The sequence below is a fragment of the Natrix helvetica genome, assembly GCF_964273705.1.
Source record: "Natrix helvetica genome assembly, chromosome: 2".
NCBI classification, from domain to species: Eukaryota; Metazoa; Chordata; class Lepidosauria; order Squamata; family Natricidae; genus Natrix; species Natrix helvetica.
Genome location: NC_138552.1, coordinates 294774075 through 294794857, shown reverse-complemented (window position 1 = coordinate 294794857; position 20783 = coordinate 294774075). Strand labels below are relative to the sequence as shown.

General features: G+C 46.8%; 1 protein-coding gene across 1 annotated transcript in view; it reads left to right on the top strand.

Annotated features, from left to right (window-relative positions):
• ULK2 (unc-51 like autophagy activating kinase 2) overlaps positions 1-20783 on the top strand; it is a 149678-nt gene that overhangs the window by 40953 nt on the left and 87942 nt on the right. The window contains exons 5-10 of the mRNA XM_081945398.1: positions 3790-3826; positions 11304-11477; positions 15096-15169; positions 17184-17285; positions 19935-19993; positions 20597-20679. Of these exons, the coding sequence (XP_081801524.1) occupies positions 3790-3826; positions 11304-11477; positions 15096-15169; positions 17184-17285; positions 19935-19993; positions 20597-20679 (529 nt within the window). The remainder of the gene's footprint in view (positions 1-3789; positions 3827-11303; positions 11478-15095; positions 15170-17183; positions 17286-19934; positions 19994-20596; positions 20680-20783) is intronic.

Genomic DNA, 20783 nt, shown 5'->3' with positions numbered 1-20783 from the left:
ACGCAAACAAACCGGTAGTAGACTTCAGAGCATTTACCCCCTGTATGTGGGTTAATATTTGATGTTCTATACTTATAGAAGTAATTATTAAAAGTCCTTCTCTTTTTTCCCTTGGAAAACTTAGAACAGGCAAGGACATGTCTTACCAATAAAAGAGAAAATATTCAGGGTTGAACAGTGGGGTCCCTGGTGCTCTCTGAACTTGGTGGTTTTCTTGCAGACGTTTCATGACCCAGCTAGGTAACGTCATCAGTGCTAGAAGGAGGTGGGGCTTCCTCTCTGCTTATATGCAAATGGCCTGCCCTGTCAGTGTTGGTGGGAGGGTTCTTGATGGTTATCTTGATTAGGCTTTTAAAAGGGCGTCTAGTCCAGGCTCTGGTTTTCCCAGTTGCAACGGATGGCTGTGAAAGTTGGACCCTAAGGACGGCTGAGGGCCAACACTGACAAGTCATAAACAGAGAGCAAAAAAACCCACTCACCCTTAGCACTGATGATATTACTTAGCTGGGTGATGAAATGTCTGCAAGAGGGGGAAAAAAAAAACCAGCTCAGAGAGCATCAAGGACCTCACAGAAGAAATGTCTCCCTGTGGATTAAGGGGAGCGGGACAGCGTGTCATGGCAGAATATAGAGAAAAGAAAAGATAAAGTTTATTGTCATTTTTTCTATATGCACATTAAAATGAAATTCTGATGCCTGCTCTCAAATGAAGATAGATAATGATAGAAGGATGAGAGAGAGAGAGAGAGAGAGAGAGAGATAATGATAGATAGATATGAGAGATAATGATAGCTAGATTAGAGAGAGAGAGAGAGAGAGAGAGAGAGAGAGAATGAGAGAGAGATGATAGAGAATGATAGATTAGAGAGAGAGAATGATGGAGAGAAGGAGAGAGAGATATGATATAGATAATGATAGATATGAGAGAGAGAGAATGATAGATTAGATAGAGAGATAATGATAGATAGATAGATAGATAGATAGATAATGAGAAATAGAGATAGATAATGATAGATGATAGATAGAGAGATAGATATGAGAGATAATGAGAGATAGATAGATAGATAGATAGATAGATAGATAGATAGATAGATAGATGATAGATAGATGATAGATAGATAGATAGATGATAGATAGATAGATAGATAGATGATAGATAGATAGATAATGAGAGAGATAGAGAAATAAAGAGATAGATGATAGATGATGATAGATAGATAGATAGATAGATAGATAGATAGATAGATAGATATGAGAGAGATAATGATAGATAGATAGATAGATGATAGATAGATAGATAGATAGATAGATGATAGATAGATAATGAGAGAGAGAGAAATAAAGAGATAGATAATAATAGATGATAGATAGATAGATAGATAGATAGATAGATGATAGATAATGATAGATAGATGGATGGATAGATAGATAGGTGATTGATGGATGGATGGATAGATAGATAATGATAGATAGATAATGATAGGTGGATGGATGGATGGATGGATAGATGGATAGATAGATAATGATAGAGCGTGTGTATGTGTGTAAAAAGGAAATTGGGGGGGAGGGTCCAGCTACCTGAGAAGGGAAACCGTCAGGTTAAATTACCCAGGAGAGAAAATCATCTTTTCATCGTGCTGTTCTTAAAAAAAAAAGTCTGCACATGTGGCAGCCTTGTTAAATTTCAGCCCTTGTAAAAGATTTCTCTCTTTTGAAGCTTGTCAAAGCTTGTCATCAGGATCACCCCATTGAGCTGCTGCAGTGCGGTGCATTGCAAAATGCTGTATGTGCAGGTGAAGCTGGGTGCATTTCAGATGCACCAGGCAAAAGGAAGGGAAGGCATTGGGTTTGTTTTGGGTTGTGGATGGTAGCTAGTTGGGGGTGGAGGGAGAACGACTAGACCTCACCGAATATTTTTTTCCAGAATTATTTCCACTTCTTTTTTAATTATTTCAGGCTTAGAAGTCCTCATCAATGGGTTTGAGCCAATTCGCTGGTATCTAAGCCTAAAATAAACCTTATACCTTCTTTTTGGGGGGCGGCTTATTGTCTAAACTGCTTTTCTGTCTTTTTTTCTTTTCTTTTCTTTCTCCTTTCCAAGGATTAACACTTTTTAAGTCCCATCAGTTCACCAAGAGATAAATATAGCTTTTGTTTGTGGCTCAGTTACATTTCCCAGTCCATAACCCAACTGACTCTTTCTGGTAACTAAAAAGCTTAGGCTGCTGATTTCTCTCTATTATTACCGTGTTTCCCCCAAAATAAGCCAGGGTCTTATTTTCTTTTGATCCCTGAAATAAGCACTTCGCCCTATTTCCGGGGAGGCCTTATTATTTTTGAGGTGCAGGAGGCGGCGAGCGTGGTCACCTCATGGCTGCTGCTGTGTTGCAATATTTTCGGGGAGGACTTACTTTAGTGCATGTGCTCAAAAGCCCAATTGGGCTTATTATCCGGGGAGGTCTTATTTTTAGGGAAACAGGGTGAACATTTGGTACTCGGCAAGTTCCTTTAAATAAAAGCATCAAAATATTTATCATTCTCTCCACACTGTATCTGCAGTGCGTGTGAATAATCGTGCGAAAAAAATAAAATGCAGGCAGCGTTTCCATTGGCAAACGCTTCTATTTCCCCCCCGGATTGTGAACTTGTCAACTGTGGGATGTAACATGGCAGTCCCTTAGCATGGAGAAGCAGCCATGCGTGTCCTTTCCGTCAACCCCTGGCACGCAAGTGTCCCATTGTCTTTTTCTAATTTCCAGCATCTCTGCCATTTTGCTGGGTTATGTCTGGCGCTTAGGACCATGGTTTATATTTAAGATCACACACGTTAATGGAGTGTGCCAGTAATGAACGAAAGTCCCCCTTCGTTCATTCTGAAAATGAAATCAAGAGAAAGAGCTTTAGGCAAGCAAGGAAACCAGTCTGGCTGCTTTGGGTGTTCTTGCACCTCTTGTCTGAAATGGTATAGATTTTCCTGCCTAAGCGGGGGTTGGACTAGAAGACCTCCAAGGTCCCTTCCAACTCTGTTATTCTGCTCTGTTCTATTCTATTTTTCTCTTCTGTTCTATTTTATGTTTCTGTTCCCATTCCATTCTATTGTTCTCTTCTGTTCCATTCTATTCTATTTTTTCTATTCTCTTTATTTTCTATTCCATTCTATTCCGCTCATTCTATTATTCTATTCTCTGTATCTTCCATTCTATTCCATTCCGTTCCGCTCATTCTATTATTCTATTCTCTGTATCTTCCATTCTATTCCATTCCGTTCCACTCATTCTATTATTCTGTTCTATTCTATTCTACTCTCTATATTTTTTATTCCATTCTATTCCGTTCATTCTATTATTCTATTCCATTCCATTCTATTTTCCGTTCTATTCCATTCCGTTCCATTCATTCTATTATTCTATTCTTTTCTGTTCTATTCTATTCCGTTCATTCTATTGTTCTGTTCTCTATCTTTTCCATTCCATTCTATTATTCTGTTCTATTCTATTCTTGTATTTTCTATTCCATTCCGTTCTACTGCGTTCCGTTCTGCTCTGTTCTATTCTATTAACCATTCAGTGTATATTTTATTTTGATTTTATTGATCACATTTTGCAACCGCCCATCTCCCTCGCAGAAGGACTCTGGGTACTGGGCAATCAAATATTAAAACTTCAAAACAGTATATAAAATTTAAAATTAATGGGATGTGCGAAGCAGTTTTAGGTCAAGCAGACGAAGCTCCTAGCCTTCACCTCTTCTGATACTGGTCCTTCCTTCCTTCCTTCTTCTCTTTCACAGTATTGCAACGGTGGAGACCTAGCAGATTACTTGCAAGGTAACAGTTTCCTACTCTTTGCCTTCAGCCCTTTAACAGGAGAAATTTCCTGATGGTGGGAACAATTAATCCGTGGAATGACTTGCCTCCAGAAGTTGTGGCTGCTCAGGTTTTTAGAAAAGGGATTGGACAACCATTTGTCTGAAATAGCACAGGGTTTCCTGCTTGAGTAGGGGGTTGGACTAGAAGACCTCCAAGGTCCCTTCCAACTCTGTTATTTCGTTATTCTTTAGGGGTCCCCTTTTGCTTGTTTCTGGCAGGTTATTCTGCTCCTGATGTTTTTAGCATGCTCCTCTCAAACTGCCGCTAGAAGAAATGTTTTGAACTCAGGAATGAGCTGTGGGGGTCCTTGTTGCTCTCTGAGCTCCGTTGTTTCTTTGCAGACATTTCACAACCCAACTAGGTAACAACATCAGTGCTAGAAGGGAGAGCGGGGTTACTTTCTGTTTATATACAACTGGCTTGCCCTGTCAGAGTTGATGGGAGTGTTTTGGTGGTTCCTTCCTTAGGCTGTGGTTTACTGTTTGTCTGTCTGAGTTAGTAATTCCATTGTTGGGGTAAACAGAGAGCCAACCCCCCCCCCCTCTCTTCTAGCACTGATGATGTCACCCTAGTTGGGTCTTGAAATGTCTGGGAGAAAACACCTAAGCTCAGAGGGTACCAGCACTGATGTTGTTACCTAGTTGGGTTGTGAAATGTCTGCAAAGAAACAACGGAGCTCAGAGAGCAACAAGGACCCCCACAGCTCATTCCTGAGTTCAAAACATTTCTTCTAGTGGCAGTTTGAGAGGAGCATGCTAAAAACATCAGGAGCAGAATAACCTGCCAGAAACAAGCAAAAGGGGACCTCTAAAGAATAACGAAATAACAGAGTAAGAGTAAGGTTCTACATTTAGGCAACAAAAACGGAATGCACAGGTACAGTATAGGTGGTACCGTGCTCAATAGTAGCAACTGTGAAAGGGATCTTGGAGTCCTAGTGGACAACCATTTAAATAGGAGCCAGCCGTGTGCAGCAGCTGCCAAAAAAGCCAACACAGTTCTAGGCTGCATCAACAGAGGGATGGAATCAAGATCACGTGAAGTGTTAATACCCCTTTATAAGGCCTTGGTAAGGCCACACTTGGAATACTGCATTCAGTTCTGGTCACCACGATGTAGGAAAGATGTGGAGACTCTAAAAAGAGTGCAGAGAAGAGCAACAAAGATGATTAGGGGACTGGAGACTAAAACATATGAAGAACGGTTGCAGGAACTGGGGATGTCTAGTTGAATGAAAAGAAGGACTAGGGGAGACATGGTAGCAGTGTTCCAATATCTCAGTGGTTGCCACAAAGAAGAGGGAGTCAAACTATTCTCCAAGGCACCTGAGGGTAGAACAAGAAGCAATGGGTGGAAACTAATCAAAGAGCGAAGCAACTTAGAACTGAGGAGGAATTTCCTGACAGTTAGAACAATTAACCAGTGGAACAGAAGTTGCCTCCAGAAGTTGTGAATGCTCCAACACTGGAAGTCTTTAAGATGATGTTGGATAGCCATTTGTCTGGAACGGTATAGGGTTTCCTGCCTAGGCAGGGGGTTGGACTAGAAGACCTCCAAGGTCCCTTCCAACTCTACTATTGTATTGTATTGTATTCCTGATCCCAGACCTACCAGAAGGAATGAAGTTAAATGTCAGGGTTCCCATGGACTTGCGGGTGTGGGGGCAAGATCTTGAACTTTCAACTGGGTGGGGAAAACCGGGAAGTTTTCAGATTCGGGTTAATGTCAGGGTTCCAAATAGCATCCAAAAGTAAATCAGAGTCAAAGGATTCCTCAACGTTCCAATTTATGAAGAGAGCCATGTTGGCCCATCTGGGGAAACCCGAATCTGAAAGCTTCCCGGTTTTCCCCACCTAGTTGAAAGTTCAAGATCTTGCCCCCCACACCCACAAGTCGACCCCATGGTCCAATCTCCCACTGCCATGCTGGCAGCTTCCACCCATCCAGTTCTGGTCAGGTGCAGAGACAAAGGATGACCTTGGCTTTCTAGAAAGAATGTTGTTATGGCTGCCTATCATCTAACTCTGTACAATCCCCCCCTCCCAGTTTCCCACAATAGAAAAGGCATAGTAGAAGAATAGAAAGTGCAGCAGGCCAAAGATCCAAAAGGAAAGATGCTGCAGGCCTGACATTAAATTTCTCTACAGTCCATGTTTTATATAAATCAGGGGTGTCCAAACTTGGGAACTTTAAGACTTGTGGACTTCAACTCCCAGAATTCCCCAGCCAGCTTCTGGGAGTTGAAGTCCACAAGTCTTAAAGTTCCCAAGTTTGGACACCCCTGCCCTAGGAGCTGGAGGGGGTGAAATTGAGCAAAAAACAGCCCGTTTGTTGCTCATTTCTGCCCTCCCCAGCCCCCAGGAGTTCTCTGGAAGCCTCCTAAAGGCTATGCACAGCCATTTTTGGTGAAGGGGACGGGGTTTCAGGAGGTTTTATTCAGTCTATAAGACGCACCCAGATTTTCAGCTTCTTTTTTGAGGGAAAAAGGTCCGTCTCATACTCCGAAAAATACGGTAGTCATAAGCAGGGGTGGGTTTCAGCCGGTTCGGATCGGTTCGGGCGAACCGGATGCTAATTTTACATCTGGTTCGCCAAACCAGTAGTTGCAAGGACTGGCTGGCCCTGCCACTCGCAGGAGTCTCCCTGAGGCCCGTTTTGGATGCCAGGCCTGTGCGAAGGATCGGGGAGGGCGTAAAATGGGCCTCGGGGAAGTTCCGGAAGGCCACAACGGGCCAGAGCCCAGGGGAGGCCATTTCCGCCCTTTCAGAGACTCTAGGAAAGCCTCCGGAGCTTTCGGGGAGGGTAAAAATGTCGTCCCCCCCCCCCCCGCCGTGCTGCAGGAGGATGAATTTTAGCAACCGGGCAGAGGTGGCTAAAAGTTTTAAATCCCACCCCTGCTCATAAGTCACTTATTTCAGTGCTGTTGTAACTTCAAACAGTCACTAAACGAATCGTTGTAAGTCAAGGGCGACCTGTAAGTTGGTCCTGAGCGATATCTGCCCTTGTTTTGATTTCCAGAGACATTTCCTGTTATGATCTAGAGCGGGGGGGGGGGTGTCATACTTCTGTGAAAAGGAGTCATTTTTCCCCCCCTCCAAAGGATTTGGAGACGAAGGAGAAATCCTTTTAAGGCTCTAGTGATCTGTAAAGTTCAAGGTAGCTATTTTGGGACTTTGAGCATCATTGCACAGCTGCTGTGGGAAGGTGCAAGTGATGTTTTGTGCCCTTCAGAAGTCAGCGTGGCCTTCTGGAGACAGCGAGAAGCAGACTACAAAATTCTGGCCTGATAACAGGTAGTCCTCGAGTTAAGACCACATTTAAGCCAGTGGTGGGAATCAAAATCTTTTCCTTCCGGTTCTATGAGAGAGCGCTTTGCGCGCGCATGCTCACAGCGCTCAAGAACCACCCTCGGTGTCAGCGCTGGTGAGCTGAGCTGTTTTTTTTTTAGCTCAGCTGAGGCTCAGCAATTTGCTCTGCCGCGCGAATCAGCTGAGCTAAAAAAACAAGGGGAATATAGAACAGGGAACGGCGGGAGCGGGAGGGCGGGACCAACCAGAGGCGGTATTTGCCGTTTCTTCGAACTACTCAAAATTTCCCGCTACCGGTTCACCTGACTACCACCTCTGAATTGAGCCCAAAATTTCTGGTTGCTAAGGGCAACATTGGTCCAAGTCAATTTTGGTCCTGCTGGATGACCTTTCGAGTTGTTAAGTGAATCACTGCCATCGTTAAGTGGGTCACGCGGTTGTGAAGTGAAACTGGCTTCTCGGTTGACCTTTTTATTTATTTACCATATTTTTCGGTGTATAAGACGCACCAAGATTTTGAAGAGGTTTTTTTTTTTAAAAAAAACACAGGTTTTGCACTCTGCCGGCCCCCCAAATCCTTTGCACACCTCATTTTTTTTGTGAAAAACAGGGCATGCAGAGAGTTTGAGAGGGCTACAAAGTGCTCCTGGGAGCTGGGGAGGAGAAAAACGAGCAAAAAACGCCCTGTTTTTTGCAAAAACCAGCCCATTTTTTGCAAAAAAACCAGGACATGCATAGGCTTTGGGAAGCTTAGAGTAATACACGCAATAATACACGAGCCCACAATCGTTACAAACTCAAGGTAAATCACTCCAAACTCAATTGAAGAAAATACGACTTCAGCCACAGAGTGATCAACGCCTGGAATGCTCTACCCGTCTCCGTTGTTACATCCTCAAACAACCACAGCTTCAACCACAAACTGTCTACCTTGGACCTCACCCCATTCCTAAGAGGTCCCTAAAGGAGGATGTGCATAAGCGCACCAGCATATCTACTGACCCTGTCCTACTCTCCTCATTTATTTCTACCCATTTCTTATGCATGTACCAGTGATGGCGAACCTTTTAGGCATCGAGTGCTCAAACTAGAATGTATGTTTATGCGCGCGCGCCGGAAACCCGAAGACCAGCTGGCCAGTGCGCATGTGCGTGCCAGCCAGCTGGTCTTGAGTTTCTGACACGCGCATGCGCACCGGCCAGCTGGTCTTCGCCCAGCACCTGAGCACCAGAAACCTGGAGAGCAGCTGGTTGGTCCGTGCATGCCTGTTTTTTGGCCATTTTTCGTACTGTTTTCAGGCCATTTTTGGTTATTGTTGAGCTGGTTTTTGGGCCACAAATAACCTGAAAACAACCCAAAAATGGCCCCAAAACAACCTGAAAATGGCCCACAAAATGGCCTACTTTTGGGGCGTTTTCAGGCGCTCCAGCACCCGTGAAGCCCAGGTGGCTGGCATGCCAGAAAAGCAGCTGACGATGTTACGCTTGCCCACAGAGAAGGCTCTGCGTGCCATCTGTCTGGCACGCGTGCCATAGGTTTGCCATCACGGGCATAGAGTCTCCTGCTTGAGCAGGGGGTTGGACTAGACGACCTCCAAGGTCCCTTACAGCTCTAAAGTGATTGATTGATTGAACTGCAGTGATTCATGGCGAGATCATCCGTGGTTTTGGGGTGAGATATCATCTGTACGCTGATGACACTCAGCTGTATATTTCCACCCCAAACCACCCCAACGAGGCTGTTGAAGTGATGTCCCGTTGTCTGGAAGCCGTGCAGGTCTGGATGGGTGACAACAGGCTCAAGCTCAACCCCTCCAAGACAGAGTGGCTGTGGCTTCCAGCACCCCGGTACAACCAGCACATTCCATCGCTGGCCATCGGGGATGAACAATTAGCCCCGGTGGAACGGGCACGCAATTTGGGCGTCCTCCTTGATGCCCGGCTGGCTATGGAAGATCATGTGGCAGCCGTGGCGAGGGGGACGTTCCACCAGGTTCGTCTGGTGCGCCAATTGCGACCCCTTTTGGACCGGGAGGCCCTGCACACAGTCACTCACGCGCTGGTGACGTCTCGCCTGGACTACTGTAATGCTCTCTACATGGGGCTCCCCTTGAGGTGCACCCGGAGACTGCAGTTGGTCCAGAATGCAGCCGCGCGGGTAATTATGGGGAGATCGAGGTTCTCCCATATAACACCGCTCCTGCGCAAGCTGCACTGGCTTCCTGTGGCCTACCGGGTGCCCTTCAAGGTGTTAGTCACCATCTTCAAAGCGCTCCATGGCATAGGGCCTAGTTACCTGCAGGATCGTGTCCTGCCCCATACATCCCTGCGACCCATTCGCTCACACAGAGAGGGTCTCCTCCGGGTGCCGTCCTCTAGAGATTGTCAGAGGGCGGTGCCCAGGAGTAGGTCCTTCTCTGTGCCGGGCCCTACCCTTTGGAACGACCTCCCCCCAGACATTAGAACAACAACCGATCTCCGCTCCTTCCGCAGTAAACTGAAGACCCACCTGTTTCGGCTAGCCGGCCTGGCATAATTCGACAACTTTTCCACCCCTAGGTCATTTTTAATTGTCAATTTTAGTTTTTAAACTATTAATGTCATTGGGGTTTTAACCTTTTTCAGTATTGTAATTATTTATTTATTTATTTTTTACCTCCTCTGTATGACACTGTGCTGACTGTTGCTTGTGTACGTCGCCCCGAGTCCCTGTGGGGAGAGGGGGCGACTAATAAGTTTAAATAAATAAATAAATAAATAAAATTCACTTAACAGTGGCAAGAAAGGTCGTAACATGGGGCAAAACTCACTTAGCAAATGTCTCACTGAACAACAGAAATGTTGGGCTCAGTTGTAGTCATAAGTCGAGGTGCTACCCGTATTTGTTGCTGTATAAAGTCTGTGGCTCTCCAGATATACAGGATCTGACTCCCATTTTCGTTGTCCCTTGCTGTTACTCAGTATAGAAGTCAAAGTCCTATCACATCAGCCAGAGGCACCTTCAAAGTCTAAACATCTCTGGCCGTGGCCGCCTGATAAACTGCATGTTTTAAGGCGTGGTCAGGCGAGAAAGATCAGGTCCGCATACAACGGTTCAATTAAGCTGATTTATTACTAAAATTCTCCGCGCAGAAATCTCCGCAACTAAAGGTTGAGAAGCCAAATTCACTTAACAACCGTGCTACTGACTTAACAACTGCAGTGATTGACTTAAAAGTGTGGCAGGAAAAGGTCCTAAAAAGACCAAAAGGGGTAGAAATTAAGAGGATTAACAATTACTAATATGTATAAGTAAATAATGTAAGAATTTTATTACGTATAAGCACACATTAGTATTATTACTGTCATTATGATTACTATTATCACTACTAGTAATTTATTAATATCTTGTATAAGTAAATTGGTCCAGACAATACACTGTTTAATAAGCAGAAAAATGTACTTTTTTTTTAAAAAAGGTCACAAAATGGAGCAAAATTTGCTTTGCAACTGTCTTGCTTGGCAACATAAATTTTGGGATCAATTATGTTCATAAGTCGAGAACTACTGTATAAAGGAGAATCAAGGAGACTCCAGCCAGAGTGCAATCTTTTGAAATGCTTGTATTTAGAGCAGGGGTGTCCAAACTTGGCAACTTTAAGACTTGTGGACTTCAACCCCCAGAATTCTGGGAGTTGAAGTCCACAAGTCTTAAAGTTGCCAAGTTTGGACACCCCTGATTTAGAGCTAGGATCCCCAATCTGTGGGCTATGGCCCACTACAGAGCCACGGGCTAATTGCCACCAGGCCACATGAGTTACTGGCAAGGCCACCTGCCTCCACAAAAGCCTTGGCGCAGGCGTTCACGGCCATACTTGCGTGAGGCTCATCACAAGCACTTGCGGCCATATTCGCACGAATCTCGCTGCAAATGACATGGGCGCTTGCACGTTCATGCACTTGCCCCTCCTACAGAATTATCCCCTTCTCCCCCCACTCCGGCCACCAACCCGAAAAGGTTGGAGAAAACTCTGATTTAGAGGTCTTGATCCCATCATTCCCTTAAGAGCCCACCTGAATTTAGGAAGCGCTGGGAATGCTGAAGGCATTAAAAAAATTATCTTGCCCTACTTCCACCCTTTCTCCTAGCCAAAGGAACGCTCAGCGAGGATACCATCCGGGTCTTCCTGCAGCAGATCGCGGCTGCCATGCGTGTTCTCCACGGCAAAGGCATTATCCACAGGGACCTCAAGCCACAGAACATCCTGCTGTCGTACGCCAGTCGCAGGAAGTCGAACGTCAGCGGCATACGCGTCAAGATAGGCAAGTCAGCGCCGATTGCCCAGCACGGACTCCTCATAGAACAGGGGTATCAAACTCAAGGCTTGGGGTGCTTAGATCTGACCCACGGGGCTGCCACAGACGCCCCCAGCACAAGTGACGTTGAGCTGGCCACGCCTCACCCTGCCCCCCCAAGGTCAAACGCAACCCTGATGCAGCCCTCAATGAAATTGAGCTTGTTGTAGAATGAGCAGCTCCTCCTCAAAAGTTACTTTGAAAAACCACAGTGGGCTTGTCAGACCTCCCTACATTTAAACCTCTAAATACAAACGATGCTTGGCTCCATTTGTTGAGGAAGGTATAATTTTAGTAGAAGTCAAGCGTAGGGCAGTAATGCAAAGCCAGAACTGGATCATCGCGCGCCAAAATCCCTACGTTCAACTTTTCCCTTCCATAACTGCCTCCCATCCCTGACACACCATCCCCAGTCAGGTTCAAGCAAGTAGTTTTCAGGATGGGCACTTCAAGCTGCTACCTGCTTTCTTCTCCCAGCTGTGTGACCTTGAAGCGTTGTCTCAGGGAGATACAGTAGTTACTTTCGCTTTCCCCCGAGCATTCCCACCCTTCCCTTCCACATCAATTTGCACTACTTAGGTGACTCTGAGGACGCAGATAAACCTCCAAGTGGCCTCAACAGCTCTCTAAAAAGGATGCAAATGACCAGCTGTCTGCAGGGTGTATAAAACCTACTATTCCCCACCCTCCAGTCAGAGCTGAAGAAGCTTCTTGGATGAGAAGCGAAACGTCTTCAAAGAAAAACAAGAAAGTCCAGTTGCCTCGAGAACAACTTAACAGTTCGCCACAGCCAACTCATCATGAGACAATTCAACAAATATGAAAGTTAAATTAATTTCGACGGAACCACGGCCAATAATAATAAAGTCAACCCCAAAATACAAGACTTGCACTAATTTCGACGAAAACGTGGTCACAAATCATAAAAGTGACTGAATGAAACAATGAATGCAGCGTTGAATTGTCGCACGGCATGTTGTGTTGAGTTAGCTTTGGTGACTTGTCTTAGGACCCCAAGTTTCTGGATCCTTGTAAAATCATGCAAGAGATTCTTGCTCTCACAGAACCAATAGGCATCCAAAAATTGTGCAAGCATTTTTGCACTGTTTTGTGAGTCCCAGGATGCTCCACAAGAGCAGGGCCCTCTCACGTGACTTCCAGAGGGGAGAGATTCGGAAAATCCTGGGGTGGACAGGGTGTGACACACTAGCGGAGTCAAAATAGTCATCTTCTTAATTTGTGACTCGCCATGCCTCCAAGGTTGGCCATCATTGCCTTAAAGATTAGCTCCGATTGTGTCAGCGTTGCAAATAGCATCCAAAAGTGAATCAGTCCGAGGCAAAGTATTACTCAAAGTTCCAATTTATTAAGAGAGCCACGTTGGCACATCTGGGGAAACCCAAATGTGAAGCTTCTCAGTTTTCCCCACCTAGTTGAAAGTTCAGGATCTTGCCCCCACATCCACAAGCCCATCACATGGTCCAATCTCCCACTGCCATGCTGGCAGCTTCCACCCATCCGATTCCGATCAGGTGCAGAGGTGCAGAGACAAAGGATGACCTTGGCTTTCTAGAAAGAATTGTGTTATGGCTACCTATCATCTAACTCCGTACAATCCCCACCTCCCATTTTCCCACAATAGAAAAGGCATAGTAGAAAAATAGAAAGTGTGGCAGGCCAAAGATCCAAAAGGAAAGATGGTTGCAGGCCTGACATTAAATTTCTCTACAACCTTCAGCTGGCACGGGTGAAGTTTCCGCACAGTCAGAATTAATGTTTCGCCTCAAGACAGATTTGAACAAGGTAGACTCTTGTTCGCGTTCTTGAACTGCTTCCATCAATCATACCCACAATTCATAGCCGGCTGCTGATTCCACATTCTCTGAGCGCATCAGCTTGGGAGATGCTGGAAGGAGTCATTAAGTGAAGAAGTGCTGGTATTACGGCGTTCTCTTCCACCAAAAATCAAATGTCCTTTCCTTTCTTGAAAGGATGATGTTAACATTATCCTAATGTAAAATGCAAAATAAGAAAGGGGGAAGAGAGAGGTATAGATGCAGGAGAAAAAGGGGGGGAAATCGGGACCAACTTCCAGGTTTTTTTCAGTGCAGTAAAGTACAAAATATAATTTCAACCTCAACTTCACCAATTTCGTCGTCATCAACTTCATCAATTTCAACCTTGACTTCACCAACTTAACAAATGCCAGCCGTTTCTATAACTATATTAATCAGTGAAACCCAGCATCAAGGGGTCCAGAAATGGTTTCCCTACCAAATGTTATTTCCTGACCTATTAATACAGGGGTGTCCAAACTTGGCTGGCTGGGGAATTCTGGGAGTTGAAGTCCACAAGTCTTCAAGTTGCCAAGTTTGGACACCCCTGTCTTAAGAGATGAGGGACTCAAAGCCACAGGTCTCTGGAGCTCCCAGATTGGGAAAGGTTGGGCCACATTATGCCTGCCTAGCTTCTCCTGCTTGAGCAGGGGGTTGGACTAGAACAGGGGTGTCAAACTCGATTTCATTGAGGGCCACATCAGAGTTACGTTTGACCTTGGGAGGCTGGGGTGGGTGTGGGCAGGATGGGCGTGGCCAGCTCGTCACTCATCGAGGCTCCAATTTTGGCCACTATTGCCTCCTGGAGCCCTCTGCCAACAAAAATGGAGCTTGGGGAGGCTGTGTGCGATGCGCCTGGCCTTCGTTTTGGGCCGCCACAGCCTCCCCAGGCTCCATTTCCGCTGGCAGAGGGCTGCAGGAGGTAGTTGTAGCCAAAAGCGGAGGCTGGGAGGGCCATGTGTGGCCCTCCTAAGCTCTGTTTTCGCTGGCAAAGACACCGTAGGCCGGTCCTTCGCTGTTTCCAGGATGACCCCGCAGCCCCACCCCGTGGGCTGGATCCGGCCTACAGGCCTTGAGTTTGACCCCCCTTGTAGTGGCCCGCAGCAGAGCTGGCAGCAGATTCGGACAGTGAGGAGGTTGGGGAGGAACCTGGGCCAGTCCTGGAGTCTGGGGAAGGCTCGGATGAGGTCTCTGTGTCGGAGGCAGAGATGGGGACAGGGCCGTCTGACAGTTATCAGCTGCCTTCAGAGTCAGACATCAGTGAGGCAGAAGAACAGCTGGAGCCTGTTCCCAGTGTGCGCATGCACAGAGTGGCCAGACGAAGGGAACAGCTGAAGAACGGGTCCACTTGGGAGTAAGGTGGACGATGAATGGCCCCTCCCAGAGGAAATAAAAGAGCAAAAGGGGAGGGGAGTTTGCAGGAGACACTGAGTTCGCTTCATTGGTTCGTGACTCTCCAAGACTCCTTGCCAAGTTCTGCAGATCTGGGCCTGGCAGCTCTCCAAGCCAGAGAAGGTCTGTGACTGTAAATCCTTCCTTGAAAGATTTTGCTGAATGTGAAGGAGCAGAATTCAGAGTCAATTAATAAAAGGGGTTTTTTGTCGGGACCAGGAGTTTGTTTCATGCTCTTGGGAAGCCTCGGTCAGAACACCCCTGGACTAGAAGGCCTCCGAGGTCCCTTCCGACTCATTCCTTCTGTTACCGTATTAGCGGTGGAGAGCTCAACTATGATCTGTTTTTCTTTAAGCAGCTGACTTTGGGTTCGCCCGTTATCTCCAGAGCAACATGATGGCAGCCACTCTCTGCGGCTCCCCGATGTATATGGTGAGTGAAGTCTTTCTTGGTTTTCTTCGGCTGTAGGCAGAGCTTTGCAGCTAGCATTTTCTGCTAGAGGGGTTTCCGCTTTGCATAGGTCATCGGTAACTTTCACTCGCTTCTGCACGATGGCTCTAGATTGGGCACAGAGAAATTAAGATGAGATCCAGTTACTTATGAAAGGCCAGCTAGAGATCTCATAGCAAGGATGAAATTTGAAATTAAGTGGTTCAAAACGCAGGGTTTGTCTGAGTTGGTTGTATAAATTCAAATCCAGATGCACACACAGATAACTGATGCAGCTGGATTCATGAACTTCTTTATACACATAAGAATAGATGAATAAATGTACAATACCAACAGGTGTTTCTTCCAAGTAAACACAAGGCAGGAGAGTTACAGGCAAGCACCAGTAGCTGCTTTCATTTCTGCAGACAGGCTGCTGGTTTACTTCTCAGAGCAGCAAACCGCGTAAGTTTCTGTTTCAATTCTTTGCACAGCCTCTGATCTGTTTTAGCTCCCGTTGGCTGACTTTGTCGCTATGCCTATTCATTGGCTGACCTTGTTCCCATGTCTCTCCCAGTCATGAATATTTTAACAGGCTTTTATCTGCCTCTCCTTTAGTGGGCATATTCATTACTTGATTTTATTTTATTTTTATTATATTATTTTATTATTTAAGTCCTGCCTTTTTTACTTTAAGTAACTCAAGCTAGTGGACATGCATAATACTCCTTCCTCCTCCTATTTTCCCCACCATGACCCTGTAAGGTAGGTTAGGTTGAGAGAGAGGGACTGGCCAAAGTCACCCAACTGGCTTTCATACCTGAGGCTGAACTAGAATTCACCATCTTCAGGTGAGGGACCACAAGTCACCCAGATGCGTTTCATACCTAGGGCAGGAGTAGAACTCCCAGTCTCCTGGTGATTGATCCAAAGTCACCGAGCTGGGTTTCATGCCTAAAACAGGACTAGAACTCACTGTCTCCCGGTGATGGGCCAAAAGTCACCCAGCTGACTTTCATGGCTAAGGCAGGACTAGAACTCACTGTCGTCCAGTGATGGGCCCAAAGTCACCCAGCTGACTTTCATGGCTAAGGTGAGACTAGAACTCACCATCTCCTGGTGATTGGCCCAAAGACATCCAGCCGGCTTTCATACCTAAAGTAGAACTAGAACTCACAGGTCCTCTCTTGAGGGAAGGGTGATAGGACTGCTTCTCTCTAATCCCATCTGGGTGAAAACTAAATAAGGTTGCTGGGAAGGGGTGGATGAGCAGGAGGAGGGGATGTGAATTGGGTTGTTTTGCTAAGATTGGGTGTCAACTCATAAAGCATTTGCATGGCTGTTATAAGTTGCCATGGTGAGGAAAGGGGGGGGAGCGCATTCCATGCATACCTTCGGCTAGAGTCGGCTCTCAGATTGCTACAGCAGGCTTGTGAGGCGTGCACCTCGTTGGAGAATGTGATTTATGACACAGACTGAGGGGAGGGAAGAAACGGGGGCAAAGTTCAGCCATAATTTAAATGAGGTCAGATCTGACTGCACTGGGGTATTGCCGAAATGGTGTTCCTAATAAATGACTGGATGTCTTTTGAAACTTGGCTCGGGGCTCATGAATTAATTAGGGCATCTTTCGGAAACCTGACAGCGAGAAGTGCAATATGTGAAGTTTCCAAAAGATGACCGAATGAATTCCGCTTAATTGTGTTTGAATGTTACCCCTGTATCCCTTCCCTTCTGTCTGTGTCATAAATCACATCCACCAAGAAGGTGCTGCGGCATGCACATTTCACACGCCAGCTGTAGGAATATGAGACCTGACTGGCCAAAGGCATGCATGGAATTCTCCCTTTTCCTATGTCAACTTGATAGTAGTCATGGAAATGCTTAACAAGTTGACATCATATTTCCCTCCCTGCCATGCATTCGCTTACACACCTGTCCCCTGAGTGCTGTTTTCTCCCACAGCTGCCCCCTCCCTCCCTCCCTCCTGCTACTCAATCACCTTTTTATTTTCCAGGCCCCGGAAGTGATCATGTCCCAACACTATGACGCTAAAGCTGACCTGTGGAGCATAGGCACGGTCATCTACCAGTGCCTGGTTGGGAAGCCACCCTTCCAGGTAGGCACAGAGAATAGGAGGACATTAAAGGAGCATATTTGTGGCTTAGGGTTGAAATGAGGGGGGTCCTTGGGTCTCTCTCAGCTTGGCGGTTTTCCTGCAGACATTTCATGACCCAGCTAGGTAACATCATCAGTGCTAGAAGAGAGGGGGAGTGTGGGGATCCTTGGTGCTCTCTGAACCTGATGGTTTTCTTGCAGACGCTTTATGATCTAACTAGGAAACATTATCAGTGCTAGAAGGGAGGGGGGAATATGGAGGAGAAGGAGGAGGAAGAGGAGGAGGGGAAGCAAGGGGAGGAGGAGGGGGATTGTGGGGTCTTTGGCTTGGTGGTTTTCTTGCAGATATTTCATGACCCAGGTAGGTAACATCCTCAGTGCTGGAGGTGGGGGGAGGAGGAGAAAGACTGTGCGGTCCTTGGTGTTTTCTGGCCTTGGTGGTTTTCTTGCAGACGTTTCATGACCCAACTCGGTAACATCCTCAGCGCTAGAAAGGAGTGGGTTTGAGAAGAGAAGGGGGAGTTGGACTGTGGAGTCCTTGGTGCTCTCTGAGTTTAGTATTTTTCTTGCAGACATTTTGTCACCCGACTAGGTAACATCCTCAGCGCTAGTAGGGAGTGGGGTTTGTGAAGTAAAGAAGCCAAAAGTGGGGGGGAGAAAGAAGAGGGGGAGGGAAGGAGAACTGTGGGGTCCTTGGTGCTCTCTGAGCTTGCTGGTTTTCTTGCGGACGTTTCATGATCCAGCTTGGTAACATCATCAGTGCTAGAAGGGAGGGAGGGAGGTTTAATCCCTTTTCATATATACTAATGGTTTGCTCTGCTAGTGTTAGTTAGGTTGTTGGGGACGGGTGGTTCTTGATACTCTCTGAACATGGCGGGTTTCTACCATGTTTCCCCGAAAATAAGACAGGGCCTTGTTTTCTTTTGAAATAAGCACTTGGCCTTATTTTGGGGAAGGTCTTATTATTTTTGAGGTGCAGGAGGCGTTGAGCGGGGTCACTTCATCGCTGCGGCTGCAGTAGTGAGACGCATCACTGGGCCTGCCGCTCGTTTTACGGCGGCCATTAGTGTAACAGAAGGGGCACGGTGAAGTAGAGTTGCAGGAGCGGCTGTAGGATAAGGGCGTGTGAGATGCGTGGGGCATGTTCCCCCCTCCCTTTCCCCTCCCCTCCGGCCTCGTCTCCTCACTTCGAGGAAACCAGAGGAAATGGCGGGGACAGCTACGCATGCGCTTAAGTATTTTCAGGGAGGCCTTATTTTCGGGGAAGGGGTTATTTTCACGCACGTGCTCAAAAGCCCAATTGGGCTTATTATCCGGGGAGGTCTTATTTTCGGGGGAACAGGATAGCAGACGTTTCATGACCCAACTAGATAACATTATCAGTGCTAGAAGGGAGTGGGGTTTGCTCTCTTTTCATATATACTAATGGTTTGCTCTGCTAGTGTTGATGGGGTGTCCTTGGTGGTTGTTTGATTAGACTCTTGTGGATGGACGGATGGATGGACGGATGGATGGATGGATGGATGGATGGATGGATGGATGATTAGTTCTTGGTGCTCTCTGAACTTGGTAGTTTTCTGGCAGAGATTTCATGACCCAACTAGGTAACATTATCAGGGCTAGAAGGGAATGGAGTTTGTTCTCTTATCACAGAAGTGATAATCAAGGAGAGAAGCAACTTAGAACTGAGGAGAAACTTCCTGACCGTGAGAACAATTAATCCGTGGAACAGAAGTTGCCTCCAGAAGTTGTGAATGCCCCAACACTGGAAGTCTTTAAGAAGATGTTGGATAGCCATCTGTCTAAAACGGTATAGGGCAGCGATGGCGAACCTTTTTTGGCTCGCATGCCACAAGTGGGGGGAGCGCAGGGGGATTGTGTGCGGGCGTGTCGCACCCATAATGCAGTGCACTACGCCCCCAATGCGCATGTGCTCACAACGCGCTCCCCCCCCCCCCATTTTTGCATGCTTTTTTCGCCCTCCCCAGGCTCCAGAGGCTTTATAGGAGCCTGGGGAGGGCGAAAAGAGCCGCCCCGCCCCTGCCCCCGGAGGCCCTCTGGGGGCTTCAGGGACCGTCCGGAGGCTTCCCTGAAGCCTTCGGAACGCTTAAAACCACCCTCCAAGCAAACCGGAAGTGTCCTCTGGTTTGCTCGGATGATCCTTTTGAGCGCTCCGAAGGTGTCAGGGAAGCCTCCGGACGGTCCCTGAAGCCTTCAGAACACTTAAAACCATATTTAAAATTGCATTCATGTGCCCACTCAATCCTTTCCGCCCATCTGTGCATGATCGTGCAATCCCCCCGCGCATACGTGCACGACCACCCACTCCACCCCTGCACATGTGCTCATGACCCCTACCCAGGCTCCGGAGCCTTTCCTGAATCCTGGGAAGGGCGAAAACAGCCTCCCACGGTCCTCCGGAGGCCCACCGGAAATGGATTGTTTCAGAACTTCCGGTTGGATCATTGGAACCATTTTACGCCCTCTCCAGGCTTCGGAGGCTTTCCTGAAGGCTGGGGAGGGTGAAAATGGCCTCCCCCGGAGCTCTGCAAGGGCGAAAAATCAGCTGGCTGATGGCTGGCATGCCACCAAATATGCCATCATGGGTCTATATAATCTAAATTAATCCCTCCTCTTTTTTTTTTTGCAGGCAAATAGTCCTCAGGATTTGCGAATGTTTTATGAGAAGAACAGAAACCTCATCCCGAGGTAAGATTGACCTCCCTTAAATTGCGGCAACTGATTTCAATACCTTTGTCTGTCCTAGCCTTGGGCCAGTCCTGGAGTCTGAGGAAGGCTCGGATGAGGGCTCTGTGTCGGAGGCAGAGAGGGGCCAGTGCTGTCTGACAGTTATCAGCCGTCAGGAGTCAGACATCAGTGAGGCAGAAGAACAGCTGGAGCCTGTTCCCAGTGTGTGCATGTGCAGAGCTGCCAGAGGAAGGGAATAGCTAAGGAACAGAGGTCGACTCTGTAGTAAGGCCACAGGTGGACGATGAATGGCCCTTCCCAGAGGGAATAAAAGAGGAGCGAAAGGGGAGTGGAGCTTGCAGGAGACAGTTCATTCCTGCATTCTTGCCAAGTATTGCAGCATCTGAAAGATATTGGCCTGGCCACTCTCCAAGCGGAAAGAAAGGTCGGTAATTGGGAACTGTCTCGGAAGACAGTGGGAGAGGAAAGACTTGGCTGGAGAGGAATTCACTGTCAATTAAATAAAGGGAATTTATCGGGACAAGGACTTGGCTTCATGCTGCTGGGGAAGTCTAGGTCAGAACATAAATTTTCTGCCATTTTTGTTTTTGCTTTGCTCTTTAGCATCCCCAGGGAAACATCAGCTTACTTGTCCGATTTGCTTCTGAACCTGCTCCAGAGAAACCAGAAGGACAGAATGGACTTTGGTGAGTAAAAGATCCGGAATGCTTTTAAAAAGTTCCTTTTCCTTTCCTTACCTTTTTTCCAGTAGGGAAATCACACTGATTGGCCTGGCAGCTCTCCAAGCCAG